This window comes from Epargyreus clarus, unplaced genomic scaffold (assembly GCF_041222505.1).
Source record: "Epargyreus clarus isolate Ecla_fem2 unplaced genomic scaffold, WU_Ecla_fem_2.2 ptg000018l, whole genome shotgun sequence".
NCBI lineage: Eukaryota > Metazoa > Arthropoda > Insecta > Lepidoptera > Hesperiidae > Epargyreus > Epargyreus clarus.
Window position 1 is genome coordinate 6,491,445 of NW_027332226.1, and position 15,469 is coordinate 6,506,913.

General features: G+C 31.9%; 2 protein-coding genes across 4 annotated transcripts; both read left to right on the top strand.

Moving 5' to 3' along the window:
* The first annotated feature begins 275 nt into the window (after positions 1-275).
* Pi3K21B (phosphatidylinositol 3-kinase regulatory subunit alpha) lies at positions 276-6,598 on the top strand. The gene is made up of 4 exons (XM_073082480.1): positions 276-894; positions 2,292-2,990; positions 3,338-3,631; positions 5,789-6,598. Exons 1-4 carry the CDS (start codon positions 815-817, stop codon positions 6,021-6,023), a joined length of 1,308 nt encoding a protein of 435 aa, XP_072938581.1. The 5' UTR covers positions 276-814; the 3' UTR covers positions 6,024-6,598.
* A 3,788-nt stretch (positions 6,599-10,386) lies between these two features.
* Positions 10,387-13,827, top strand: LOC140749731 (serine/arginine-rich splicing factor 7). 3 transcript variants are annotated; one of them, XR_012103116.1, is made up of 5 exons: positions 10,387-10,585; positions 10,659-10,838; positions 10,921-11,114; positions 11,296-11,536; positions 13,484-13,625. XR_012103116.1 is itself a non-coding variant. In XM_073082877.1 (4 exons), the coding sequence occupies exons 2-4, from the start codon at positions 10,662-10,664 to the stop codon at positions 13,635-13,637; spliced, it is 525 nt and encodes a 174-aa protein (XP_072938978.1). In that variant the 5' UTR covers positions 10,387-10,585; positions 10,659-10,661; the 3' UTR covers positions 13,638-13,827. The 3 variants fall into 3 exon arrangements, 2 of the variants coding, with proteins under 2 accessions (XP_072938978.1, XP_072938979.1); XM_073082877.1 differs by lacking the exon at positions 11,296-11,536 and having other exon boundaries at positions 13,484-13,827; XM_073082878.1 differs by lacking the exon at positions 13,484-13,625 and having other exon boundaries at positions 11,296-13,036.
* The last annotated feature ends 1,642 nt before the right edge of the window (positions 13,828-15,469 follow it).

Consider the following 15,469-nt stretch of genomic DNA (forward strand, 5'->3'; position numbering starts at 1 on the left):
TTACTATAAAATCGATAATAATGACGTATAAAATCGATATATTTTATAAGTTATGGTTGAATTTAATTGATCTTTATCTATCGGGATTTTTGTGAAAAAAATCTTACCTTTTTCCCCAACGCCCCAAAAGTATAACTTTAAAACCAAAAATATATTATGAAACCTGAGAGAATTTAAATGGGTATTATTGTTCTTATTAATGTGGCAATACTAGTATTCATGTCGGGTGGCAACAGAACACCAAGATCAGCAGTAAGCAACACTATGTAAAAATAGTCTGTGGTTGAAATGATTTATGACGGAATACGGATGGGATGGGAACACAGTAGCTACCTACTTAATGAGATACAAAGTGTTATTTGTGCAAGTTCCGATATTTTCTGAGAAAACTGTAATTTTATATGTATCCGATCGTTTTTTATCGTATTGCTGGAGTTTAATTTAGTGGTACTGTTGTTTATATGAATTATTTTGTCTTTTCCGGTCGTTGTCAGTTGAAGTAACTAATGCCGAGATACCATCGAGTGTAGCTCTATTCCTTTGTGATCTCTAAACCTATATAATTTTGAATCGGTGATTAGCTTTTACTTGTGATTTTACTGTATTTAACTGAAACTGGTTGTAGTAGGTAGTTTAAGTGTACATATTGTGCTTTATCAAACTAAATGTATTGTTTGAACTGTAACCTCAATCAAGCGGAAGTGATTAGAATCCAACCTGACAATTTGTTACTGCCTGTTCAAATATTAGGATTATAATAGTAAACCAACGTGCACCGTTTTTGATGAACTGATTAAGTGTCTTTTAGAAAATAATGGTAGAAATAGGCGCACCACAACAATCTGCTGAAGATAATTTGGAGAAAGCTGAATGGTATTGGGGCGATATTACTCGGTAAGATAAATTATTTTTTTAATTGTGATATCTTAAGCGTGATTCAATAATTATAATAATTATTCCAAGCATTGTTTAGATTTTTATCACATAAATATTTTTCGATAAGCAACTGCCACCATCTTTTCATTAATTAACATTACATATAATATAGAATATGTTTTCATTTAGAACGAAAAATGTGTATAAATTTCTTAAATTAACGTAAAGATATAAATAACATATTATGCCTTATAGTAGTGTTAAGTGCTGGTATTTTGTAATTTGGAGGGTGTTGTAAGACTTACATGAGGAATATCAACACAGTCCTATAAAGTAGAATTTACCCCGCACATTTTAATGTCTTTAAATATAGGCTGGGCATAATCTATATGATTATTTACAGTGACTAGGATAAATCCTAATCTTAACACCTACATAATTCAGTTAATAAATGTTAATTCATGTAAATTTATTTTGTAGTTAGTTTTTATTTTATTAATTGGACGCCAAATCGATAGATACGTTAAAATAATTGCTGTTTTACTTTTGCATATAAAAGTGAAGTTAGCTCATAAGGTTTATAATTATAATATCACAAAAAAGACAATAAAATAATTATTTTATTGAAGAAATAGTGAAAAGCAGGTTATCCAAGGATTTTAATCCTACTCACTATTGTCTCATGTTATCTATTAACAGACTTATACTTATACTTACTACTATATACAAAATATTACTGTATATTAAAAATAAGGTTTTTAATTTTTACTCCTTAAAAAATATTATATACACAAAACAAATGTAAATATTAAAATCTGTGTTATAGTACTATATCTGTGTCTGTAGTATAGTATTGTAGTAACAAGTTATTTTAGTTAAACTATGAATGATTTTCATATTTGAAGTAATGTAACTACATTGCTGGAAATAAGAAAATCATTCATGCTATGCCATGTCATTTAAACTCAAAATTATCCATTTAATTTAATTTTGGAACATAGGTATTCTTATTTATTTATTTATTTATTTACATGCCAACAGCAACACACACAATACAATATATAGTACTTAGAAGGACACTATAGTAGTATTAATAATATAAGGTTCGTATCAGTGCCAATTATAGGCATGAACAATGTTTATATATTAGTCTGTATTTTTAATTTGTATGGTACAAATCGAACCATACGCAACCATTATAATGCTGACTGAGCATGGTAATAATGAAACAACCACAACTGTTGCCCACTAGTTGTTATAAATATACATATTATATTTGAGAGGTAAACAATCAAAAACTAAAAATAAATTATGGTATGTTGTTCATACATGTATGATGTATGTATGATGACTAATATCATCAAAATCAGCACAATTATTATATAATAATTGAATACCATATTTTTTAATTTCAGAGATGAAGCAAATGAAAAACTTCGAGACACTTGTGACGGGACTTTCTTAGTAAGAAATGCCTCAAATAAAGATAATGGATATACCTTGACAGTTAGAAAAGGAGGCACTAATAAATTAATCAAAATATATAATCAAGATGGGCGGTATGGCTTTTTTGAACCCTTTGAATTCAATTCCATTGTTGATTTGGTTCGGTTTTACACTGAATATTCCTTGGCACATTGTAATAGTAGTCTGGACATTAAGCTTATGTACCCACTTTCAAGACATCAAGAGAATGATGTTGGTGAAATGAATGATGAAACGCTCGAGACACGGTATAAAGAAATTCATAAAGAATTTGTATTGAAAACTAGAGATTACGATGAACGTTCATATAGGTATATGAGGCTACGAGAAGAGGTTAAGAGTAAGAGGCAAGCTTTAGATGCCTTTAAAGAGACTGTAAAGGTTTGTGAAGAACATCTTAAACTTCAAGAAAAAATGTTATGCAATGAAGCCCAGCCACACGAAAAAAATGATCTTATAGAAAATAACAGACAGCTCATACTAAGGGTAAATAGCATAAAACAGGCCAGAACACAATTACACATGTTATTAAAGGAAACAGTTGACTCTAATTTACTATTAGAGAGAGAGATTACTAAATTAAAATCAGAAATTATTAACCTATATAAAATAAAGGACTGTTACAAAGGGTAGGTATATAAAATAGCATAAAGATTTATGTGTTTACATGTATATTTATTTAGATCTTTGCTTAAGAGTAAGTATGTAAATTCTAATTATCCATTAAATTTCAATAATACTTTGAACTGCTGTCTTCTGTTTGAAGTTAATAAAGGAGCAAACTTATTTGAGACATTCTAAATTAGCCCTCAACAGGTAGCATCTCTATCCATTTTAAACTCATCTGGAGTTGATCATAGATGTGCATAGACTGCCACTTATCATCCATTGACTGCATATGGCAAGTGGCCACTTCTATAAATAAAATTGTAAATCTTCTTTACAAATTTATATAAATTTATTTCATTGTTTTCAGCTGGTTGCAAAGACGGGGCAAAAGTGAAGAATATTTGCAAGCTTTAGAAGATGACAATATTCACAAACTCGAAGAACTTTATGCACACCAGGAAATGGTCTCTTGGAAAGTGGATTGTACTCGTGAAAAGGCTGAAAAAATTCTAGAAGGAAAACCTCAAGGCACCTTTTTAATAAGACCTAATTCTACTGGTCAATTGGCACTGTCAATATGTTGTAACAACATTGTTTACCATTGTATTATATTTAAGACTGAAAGAGGTTATGGATTTGCTGAACCTTATAATATTTATAAGTAAGTTGACAAATTTATATACTCATACAACAATGGTAATGAATTTTGTCCATGTATGTTCTATATCCTCTTTTATGGTTTTATCAGACATACAGGATAGAGTTTATTCTGCGAAAAATTTAAGGATAACCTTTCAATTTCCTCCAAATATTATGACGACTCAATGTTATTACAGACTTTGATACCACATTATATTGAACATGTTTCATGTTATGTATGAGGGGCTGGTCTGTCTTATTTTGGTTTACATATCTGTAACACCAAGGAAATTGTGTGTTATTTATTAATGTCTACACTATCTGTAATAATGTAGGTAGTAGACTGAATCTAATTAAATAATATAATGACATAAAATAAAAAGATTTAAGCGAATCTTTTATAACTTTCAAAAATAATATTTTTAAAACCAATATTGTCATTTTGTTGCTTTTAATATTGTCATTTTGTTTTTTATACTCTTCTCAAATAACTCTTACATTTTGTGTCCATATCAAGGTCTGACATCTTTGGGCGACTGCCATACTGAATTTGGAATAATTTCACCAAAGGAATCACACATTGTACTCAGTGGCGTAGCTAGGTAACCAAGGGCCCTGGGGCAAATAAAAAAATGGGGCTCCACTGCTATGGAAACTGGTTAGGTTTTATCAAACAAAAATATGAAATATACAAATACTTTATAAATGCTAAGCTATTTAAGCCCTTTTTTGTGCAGTGTAGGGCAGGTAATAAAAATATTAAACAGTAACAACATAAATTACAATTAATACTGGATGTAGGTTTGGCAAATAAAACGAAATAGGATCGTCAAGGATTTATCATATAAAGGTCGGGCCTAACTGACTAAATAACTATTTTATTTACAATTTTTCCTTGCTTTAGTTTCCGCAAAAGTTTCCACATAAATCAAAAATGTTTCACTGTAGGGACATTTGTTCTTAAAATAGGCAGATCAAAGCGTCATAGGACCACGATTGGATACGATCCTATGACCCTAATGTGTCCGTTAAATTTTCGCAAGTTACAAACATATATGTCATAACATCGAAGAATTAGTTGATTAACCAACAAATTCTTCCATGTTATGACATATGTATTTATGTATAATCCTTAAGGATTAGTATGCAAATGTATGAAAAAATACGTATTTTCTTCAAAATTTTCCTTTTCCTTTAATTTGTCACATAACATTACTTACTTAAATAAATTAAGGGTCCATGTGTCGGCGCACCCCGATTTGATACGATTGCGCATTAACATGCCGATCAATACATTTATTGATTTATATATGTCGTATATGTCTACCAAACCGCAATATACTAACAAATAAACACAAAAAAAACATGTCTGCAAACTATTCACATTTGTGCATAGGTGTTCTGCACCGTATCCCTTGGCCGGTTCTTACGGCACCCACGGAAAGAGAGGGGGAGGCCCTATTTTACAACGCCGGGGCCCCACGGCGGAATACTTCCGTTAGGTCGCATTCTAGCACTCCATATTTGCTCATTATTTCCTTGCATGATTGGTGAATAGTCCATGCTTGAGTTAGTTGAGGTAAAACTAAGTACTAGTACAGAAAGAATTTAGGGGAATTCCCTAGGCATAACTTTAAAATTACTTTCAACTGAGTTGTCATGTTTAAAGTGGGGTTGCAACATTTCATATTTATTTTGAAAATGGGAGAAATTTCCAAAAGTTCCGTTCGATCGAGATTTCTGGTAAGGGTTCGAGGGCCCTCTGAGTTTGAGGGCCCCGGGGCACTGCCCCGCCTAGCCCCTAGGTAGCTACGCCACTGATTGTACTACACACCAAACATGTATACAATATTTCAGTTTGATCAGTTGGGATTCACATTTTATTTTTTAAATTTTCCTTCACATATGTACCTCTTCTACCTCTAACACATACTAAACAGCAATTTAAATAAAAACTTGTTATTATTAAATTGCATCTGCCATAAAATACTGCATTACCATTATTCATCATTATCCCTGTTTAGAAGTTAGTAAAATTACATGATTATGTATATAGATATTATTATTTACATTAAATGATGACTAAAGGAATCTTTCTGTTCTTTATACATAGGTGTATAACACAATTACCGTTATTATACTATAACATGAATATTTACAACAAAATTGTTTGTTTCAGAACTCTTAACGAGCTTGTTTTACATTATGCTGTAAACTCATTAGAAGAACACAATGACCAGCTTAGGACGGCACTGAAATATCCCGTAAATGCACACTTGGTTAAACGACCTGAAAAGAAGCAACAAGAAACGGTACATCAAGAAACACAGCTCCCACAAGAAACCTCTCAGCTAGAATCGCAAATTCAATCTCATCAGCGTAGGCAACGGAAACGACAGCAACAGTTGCCATAAATAAGTTTGTAACAATTTTGGGGTTCAATTCTTCTCCTAGTCATTTTGTGAATAAAACGACTAGTGATTTTGTTTATTTGGTGACGACCTGGTGCGGTTCTGTGATTGTTGACAGAAGAAGGCCATACAATAACAAAGATTCTAAATTCGTGGCTAAGGAAGGACATAATACTAGTAGTGCTAAGTGATTTGTGCAATTTGATTGCAAAATTATTGTAATGGGTTTCACATTAAGTGCTTGCAAGTGAGTATTTTTTTGTGTTTTCTATAACATTGTGATATCTTCAAATAATATGATTCTAACTGATGTATCCATGTGTAAAATATGCTTTGTTAAACATTTTTATACAGATAATAATCAATATATTCTTTTATTACACCTAATTAAAGGAAATTACAATCACACCAAGTAATACAGTAATATGTAAGTCATGTCTTGTATGTTTTAGCTTATAGGATCTGTATTACGTTTGGTGTATGTTGTGTGTTTAATATAACTGATTTTATATGGATATATGTATATACATAAGATATATATTAATTTTTATACCTAATATAATGCAACGAAAGACAAGAGTTTTTCCCATATGTAATGCATATAACAGAGAAGTTGTGTGTGTACACAACAATTATAATGCACCACAATTACAGTGTAATGTTTTAAGAAAATTGTGAATCTAATATGGGGTCATTTCAGTATTACCTAAGCTAAAAAGGGATCTTCGTCTTGCCTATTATTCATGATATGGGTCTCGATGTTGTCTACATCACTGATGAATATTAAATGTGCAATAACTTCACATGAATAACAAACATGTAGCATGGTTGTATATACGGTAACATTAACGTATATTTCGCTTAATTTATACTGGACTGACTCTCGAAAACTCAACTATATAATGATTGATACATATTAAAAAATAGTTAATAACCATTATACATTTTCAATAATGTCATATAAGTTATATGAGTTGTAAATTTTTGGACATTACACAACATTACAGGACCTATTCCTTGAGGTATTGACTGACCTTACAATACATAATACAATGGTTGTGTTTGATGACATGTATATTATGGTTATTAAAAAAGTTTTGCCTACACTTTTGTGGAGATAATTCCTCAGGTGTGAATGTAATTGAAAGTACACGCCAGAAAGGGCCCCTTTAAAAAATGTGTAGTTGATTTGATATTTCATTTCCATGTTTCAAAATTGTAGCAATAATCAAAAGTTAACATTAAACTCAAAACTGTTTTTAATTGGTTGTATGCAATCATATTATGATGGATGAGTCACGTTTTTATTTAAGAATGATAAGTTATGAAAACAATGAATCAAATTAGGAAAATAATGAACAATAGGAAAAACGATCTAATTTTATCGGAATTGCTTTAACAAATTAAACTAAAAAATTCTATTCCTCGTGATCCACATAAAATTGTGCGATAAATACATCTCAGTCAATCTCACGCTAATCGATTAACAAATTGTCAATTAAAAAACTTAAAGCAACTAGCTCTTTTATCGGCTTATCAGTCTGTTTTATTAAGCTTTATATAATTGTGAACTTAATAACTTGAGATATCTATGTGGCGTCGCAGTTTAAGGCCTAATTGACTATATATTAAGTAATAGTTTTATATATGGGTCTTTCACGTTTTATATTTGGTTGGTCTTATGTAAAAATGAAATTCATTGATTAAAAAATACACATTTATTTTAGTATCATGTGATTTTGTATTGTCCCAATGTTATCAAATATTTATTGTTCCGATTTTCTATATTGTCTATTTTCCTACATTATTCCAAGGTCACAAAAATAGAGGTGAGAGTATCATTACTATATTTTGATTATTTATATAATACATAATTGCCCCGCAGAAAATATAACTTGTAACCTTGTAACTGTGTTACACTACTTTCCAAATCCAGAATTCAATTTCACCCAATAATAGGGGATACCTACTGAGGGGGGGACAATTTTGAACATATTTGTTGTCATTTTTTCTATTCAAAATACATAATTTAAAAACTGATCTGAACTCTTGAAATGTCTTCTAAATTTCGAACATATGGTTATGTTCGTGTTCCCTTAATTTTTTCTCCATACATATTTGTGTAATAGCAATATTTAATATTTATTAATACAAGTGTGTTGGGGGTCAAGTGGTAAAGAAGATCATGTCACAGTAATTTTAAAACATAATTATTTTTTGCTGTAAATTATTAAATATGAAAGGTAAAAATTAAAATAATACAATACTTACTAAAAAACTTCGAATCAGTAATTTTGCGACATTTTGTAACCGAGTCATGACTTCTTATGTTAAAATTACACATAGATTCTAGTTTCTCGCCATGGTACCTATATTTTATTGAATATGATTTCTTTGATTGAAATGTTATCACTTGACTCCATACATGATAATTAATATGAATTGTTTAAATATTATTACAGAATGTTGCTTTAAAACTATAATATTATGTAAGTTATATTTATAAGATTGTTTAGGTGAGATTATTGGAGTTATTTTTATATTTGTGTCGAATAATATATAGGTATTATTAGAATTTATATGTATAGTAGGTTTGTTTTAAAACAATATAAGTATCAGGAAAACGTAATATATTAATTTTAGAAACAGATGTTTGCAATTGCAGTTCTTTGCACAGTAGATAATCAAATATGATCTCAATAAGAATTAGCCCACAAAATTTATTTTATGGTGATAAAACACATTAATTAATTAGAAGTAATTAAGAACCAAATCTGAAAGCATGAAAAGGTAACCGTACCTACGTAAACTGTCGCCATTTTTTATAACATTGGTATAGATTAAGTGTTATTAAACAGTTTATCAATAACTACCTATGACGTTTTTTACTCACAACTTTTTACCTTTACTCAAAATTATTAAATTTATGTTTCACAAATTAACATATGCTGTATATAACAAAGTAAACATGGACAATGGACATACATTAGATACTTATTTACATAACTCCTCAATAATTGTCATTTATATGTTTCAAAGTATTAAGGTTGAATTATATAACACATTAATAGGTGTTTATGTTTGCCTACGGTGGCATCTATGCTGAAACTACTTGGTAGTCGCGATGTTACTGCTTTTTTATAGTTTGAAAGTTGTGGCATGGCAGAATAAATGACATGAGGCGTTGTTATAATCTCCGGGACTAAACGCGAATTGGACTAATCGTGTGGAGATCAATCTGATGTAAATTGTAGGCGACGGACACATACGCCCCAATGGGTCGGCGGAATTGCACCTTAGTAGTCAGCGTCTTTAGCAGATTAAATTAAATTTAACAGCAGGTAAATGAAACCTACTGGCGCTCCGTTAGGAGTATAGGTGTTCTGTTCTGTGGACTGGCGTCGCTAACGTAGGATTCTAATTTTTAGTGAGTGAGATTCTCAGTTCGAAAATCAACTAAATTACACTTGCATATCAGTTGTAGTCAGTGTAAAGTGCGCTGGGTTAATAAAACTCAAAGAGTAAAATAATATGTGGATAAAACGGCAGTATACAGAACCTAACTTTATATGTAGTCCAAAAAATTTTCTTAAAACATATTTTATAAATATTATTGGCGCTTTTTTTAAATAATTTAACCACTTCCGACGGAAACTAATTAATAAATACAGAGTATTTTCTTTCCTCTGCACTCCATTGTTTTCATCTGTTTAAAAAAAAAAAACAAGGTTTAAAATTAAATTTTTATTACTTTCTTAGTCCAAAAAAATACAATCTAATTTTATATGAAATTACGGATGCAAAAGAGGATGTAATAAATTATGAAAACAATTTAATAGTGTCATTTATTTAATTTATCATCCTGTTTTGATGCAGAGCTCATTTCATAATAAAAGAAGAATGTTTCTAAACCGGCGCAGCGTTCTTATATTAAAAAAAAATAATAATGTGTTGCCATAGTTAAGTAAAATTTATTATTGAGAATGAAAGCAAATATATTTTTTTACATTCTGGTTCATCTTTTTATATATTCTGAAAAAGTATGAAATTTTCACAAGCATCTTTAATTTACCGAACATACAGTGTCCAACTTTCATTTCTACAATATTTCCTAAAATATAATAGCTTTCATTAGTTGCTTTAATAATTTAATATTGTACAAATATAATCCTATTCTCGTTTATTTAAAATATGATAAAGTGATGAGTGAAACCGTTGTTTTTTTATAATTTATATAATTATTTATATTTATATATTAACTTTATATAATATTAAACCACAGGCATATTTAAAATTGTAAAATGTCAAGCTGAGTAAATTTTAATTTTATGCTTGCAACACATAAAATTGTCGGTTTTATTCCGGGCACTGCGCAAACAAGCCATGTTTTTTCTTCTTGCGTGTGCTGCCGACCGCCATTTTGTCTAGCTCTTGAAGTTCTTGCTTGAATTGATTTTGTGTCGACATTAAAGCTTGTGTGGTATACTTAACCATGTTTAAAGATTGTTAAAACAGTATTGTGATCAGAGAAACAGATGTATTGAGAGTTTACATTGAAATAAAACGTAAGAAACTCGTAATAGACTAATTTATCAAACCGACGCCTCATCGTCCCGGCTAAAAAAAAAATTGTTGCAGATAATGTCGCGATACGGGGACTGCAAAGTCTACGTTGGAGATTTGGGAAATAATGCCAGCAAACCTGAGTTGGAAGATGCGTTTTCATATTATGGCCCACTGAGAAACGTTTGGGTAGCAAGGAATCCACCCGGCTTTGCTTTTGTTGAGTTTGAAGACCCTCGTGATGCTGAAGATGCTGTAAGTATGATGTCCTTTATTTTTGTTTAGAATATATATACGATTTAAGAATTGTAAAACGATAAAATCATTTTAATTGTAGATTCGGGGATTAGACGGACGGACGATTTGTGGCAGGCGTGCGCGCGTTGAGATGTCCAATGGGAGCCGGGGTTATGGAGGAAGGGGCCCGCCGCCTCGCTCGCGCCCACCGCCGCGACCATATGACGACCGCTGTTACGATTGTGGAGACCGTGGACACTACGCCCGTGATTGCACTCGCCGGCGCCGGCGCAGGTGACACTTATTTTAAGTCATCCCCTCTGGATGTGTATGTCAATCCTTGGTATGGAATCTTATCAAAATACATGAACATGTTTCATATGGCACAGGATGGTGAGAACAAAAATGAGTCGCAGTAAAAAGATTCCATCCCATTGCTTTTGATTCACATAAACCAATGATAACTATGTTATAGGTTATCATTGGCCTGTGCGCCGAGAACGAACTCTGCAGAGTCTGCACTTCTTATTGTCTGCGCTACGTAGCTTTCACTGCGCGGCGTGTACTGCGCTTAAGTTGGCCGCGACGGTAACTTCGCTCTGCGAACTACGTAGCTACAGCCTACGTGCATTCTTCACTTATCGAGAACTACATTGAGCATAGTGTTTGTTCTTCGCGTCGTGACACACGTCTGTTGTAATCACTGCGTGCACTCAGTGAGTTACACATTATTACCCATATTTGTGTTGAGAGAAGACCATCCACTTGTATTACAAGTTTATTTTCAGTTTTTGCTGTAGCATGGTTTGAAATCATTTCAAAATTCTAAACCACTGACAACAAATAAAATAATATCAGTGTTGCTATTTAATATTTGTAGGAGTAGATAATAGCTATTTTGTTTTCATTCTATGGGAATTCTATTTAATGTGCGGATATATTTTTTGTATTTTTAATTGTAATAGACGACAAACAAAATTGTCTATTACAAGTGCCATATTTTATAATTTATAGAATGCTTGTTAAAACTAAATGGTCTGGTAATTTATCTGCTGGGTTTCAACTTATTTATTGAAACCTTATTTCTCAAATTATATGTAATATCTGTATTTACAAATTCTTATTTGTTTCTAGTTAAACTAAATAGTAGCATTTTAACTATCAATTTAACATTATTCTATTTTCATAACCTGGCGCTCTCAACAAATCCCAAAAAAATACGACAGACTAAAATCGGTTTCGTACACTATGCCTCAAAGTACATCAATTAAAAATAGTAAAAATCAAAAGTGCAAGGAGAAAATTCTCAGTTAATGTTTGATAAACAACGTAACTTACCTGATGAATAATATGTAACTCGCGTATTTATTAGGTAAATTAAATTTTAAAAACTCATAATTATACTATTATAATATAGTGCAGAAATGAAGGTTTTAGATATCCAAATGGAATGTATTTGGGAATTACGTACTTATGTTAATGCGGTAAACACAATGTTTTCAAAAGCCACAACTATTGTCAGAAAACAGTTGTTTAGATGAGCCAGTTATTACTATGGTGGTAGTACTCTGTTGTTAAGCAGCACACTACTGTTTTCATATGGAGGGTGCATTATATATTCTTTTCCTTATTTGGACATCAGCTAGACTTATTTGGTTCCTAGTGTGTGTCTTTGTCTCACTTGTGTGATATGCCAAAAATCCTAGTTGTCACCATTTTTCTGCATAGATATTCTATCTATGCAGAAAACGCAAATATCTGCACACCATTTTATGTGCAATAAAAAAGGTTTTCAATATAAAAATTAAAAATACCGCACCAAAATAATCAATTCAACAATGGGGTCATACCATTTTCAATAGTTTATTCATAACAATGAAACATAAGGACAAACATTAATGAAATGGTAACAACAGAAAAAGTAAAACAAAAAAATAAAAATAAATAGAGTTCCAGTTTTTACATAAGAGTAAAAAAAGAAAAACTAGTGGAGCTTAGCACAGCTTTTGTATATTTTATAAGACTTCGCATAAATGATGTGATTAATATGATTCATTTATGGTTGTCACAAAAGGAAACCTAAGTAACCACTGGCGGCGGGAATGGATTTTTCTTATTCTGTGACCAATAGGACGGAAGGCAACTGGGATAGGGAATTAGGTATAACATCTATAAAACTAAAGTGGTTTCAGTAAGCTATCAATCATTGCATTTTTTAATAAAATTGAAGTATCACAAGAGCTTGAAGTCTAACTAATAGTGCTTGTGAACGTCTGTTACAAATCTTGTATAGAACAGAAATTTTACCTGTAACATGTACATGCTGATCACAAATATGTTGCCTGCCACTTTTGAGGACTAAGATGGGTGCCTCATTTGTAAGTCAGTCAGCCAAGAATATCATACTGACTCAACCACCTTAAAATTTTTTTGTGGGGGCAGTAAAAGGGTCTTATCAGGTAAGTGGTAAGTAGTTTCGACCAAAGGTTGTATAGGGAAGCTAACTCTGCACCCTTCAAATCTGAAAACAGCAGTGTTAAGATTGTTGCTTTCTAGCAGAATTAGGCATGACGTCGGAACGCAGTTATTTCCGATCAAAGGGTTCTACCACCGTTTACGATGTCTAAGCCTATTGTACTATTTAAATGGTAATGTGTTCACAGCCGGTCAAGGTCCCGTCGTCGCACGCGCTCCCGCTCGCCGCGCTCCGGATCCCGCTCTCGCAGCCGCTCCCGCTCCCGCTCGCGCTCCAAGGGAAGATCGATGTCGCGTTCCAGATCACGATCGCCATCTAAAGATTCCAAGAAGTCCAATTAATTTTGTCATTGTTGTGTAGCATGTTTGCAGATTCAATTTTAATACTTAATGACATCACGACAGTTGACTATATGAAGTGTGAAATTATTTCTAACTTCAAACACAAGTATAATATCATTCCTAAGTAGGCATTGACTTTTAAGGTACAATTGAGTATTGGTTTTGTGATCAATATACTGGTAATAAATAATATTGTTGTTTTATTTATTAATTTTGCCTATAATTATTGTTAGATTTAATTTCTATTTATTATTATTATCAGGCTTCTCTAATTCAACTTTACCATCGTATGTCATATTTGGGACACACCGTACCTCAGAACAATAACTATTATTATTTCGCTAATTTTAAAACTTGATGTGCTGTATACCTATTTCACAAATGCTTACGACCACGAACTTAGTGGACCGTGCGTGTTTTTAACATTTTAATATTCATTCAATTGAATGTAAGAAGATAATACGAAGCTATGTAAAAATGTAGTGACGCAATTTTTGAAAGAAAATTACGATTAGCGATGAAAAAAACTCCTTTTGAACTTTTATAGCAATTTTTATCCCCAGCGTATAAGAGCTCTTATGGAGAATCACGCATAACCTCGCTCCATATAATTATATATCATTGGCTCTAAATATCAAAGAATTAGGTACAGAACAAGTTTGAAATTGTTAGTATAAATGGAACAATATAATAAGGAAGCGCACAAACTTTGTATCTGTTACGAGGAAGAATAATATAGAACAAGATTTCTCAAACTATTTTTGCAAGAGACCCATTTTTCAAAATCTAAACTATGCTCTTTGAATCAGGTATTCTATTCTGTCTTTTTTGTTTCTCTATAACTAGGTAGTTAACGTAATGGATAAACCTCGGGATTTTCTACCAATCTAGCTAAATCTGGTTCGATGTTGGTGAGTTGCAGCCTTAAATCTCCTCGTTCGTTGATTGCAAACAATAACTTGTGTTAATTAAAAGGGATAGATTTATAGACCTTGCCTGACCTTGGCGATCCCCAACATCAGTTTCCGTGTAAGTCGACCGATGGGAACTCAATTTCGACCCCTTTGGGAATCAGCGTACCTATGGGTTTGAACGCATTTCCCACGTTTGTTCTAATACTCATTTAAAATTCGTTTAAGGCAAGTAATATAAATGAGTTATTAAAAAATATATATAACTCAAAGGTGACTGACTGACATAGTGATCTATCAACGCACAGCCTAAACCACTGGACGGATCGGGCTGAAATTTGGCATGCAGATAGATGTTATGACGTAGGCATCCGCTAAGAAAGGATTTTGATCAATTCTACCCCCCAGGGGACAAAATAGGGGATGAATATATTACTTCGTAACGCGAGCGAAGCCGCGGGCAAAAGCTCGTTACTAATAAACTAAAAACAATAATATTGGTTTATGGCAGGGTTCCTTAAAGGTACGCAACAAAATTTACCTAATGGCATCAGATGCCATTAGATTCTACTTGCCGAGTGAATGAAAGTAAAATTGCTTTTAGAATTAACTTAATTTTTAAAATGACAGCTGATACATAACCCTAATAAATAATTAGTTATTATGCATTTCATTTAAATGAGTTTTTCACGTTATGTTTAAATAGCGGTTAAACTACAGTCTAAATAACACGGGCAATAAATAGCTATCGCCGTATGAGCCTTGTTAATTATAAGGGGCCCCGTGTCATAGTGTGGTCATACACTTATATTGGTTGTAGAGAGTTTCACGTGCATTACTATAATAATTTTTCACTTATAAAACCGTAGAGGTAAAATAATATTATCAGCTTATTGTGTATAATAATGTGTGTTGTCATTT

Coding starts and splice junctions, on each gene's coding strand:
- Pi3K21B (XM_073082480.1), top strand. CDS start 815: ATGGTAGAAATAGGCGCACCACAACAATCTGCTGAAGATAATTTGGAG. Junction 895..2,291: donor TATTGGGGCGATATTACTCG/GTAAGATAAATT, acceptor TTTTAATTTCAG/AGATGAAGCAAATGAAAAAC. Junction 3,632..5,788: donor GAACCTTATAATATTTATAA/GTAAGTTGACAA, acceptor TGTTTGTTTCAG/AACTCTTAACGAGCTTGTTT.
- LOC140749731 (XM_073082877.1), top strand. CDS start 10,662: ATGTCGCGATACGGGGACTGCAAAGTCTACGTTGGAGATTTGGGAAAT. Junction 10,839..10,920: donor CTCGTGATGCTGAAGATGCT/GTAAGTATGATG, acceptor TTTTAATTGTAG/ATTCGGGGATTAGACGGACG. Junction 11,115..13,483: donor ACTCGCCGGCGCCGGCGCAG/GTGACACTTATT, acceptor ATGTGTTCACAG/CCGGTCAAGGTCCCGTCGTC.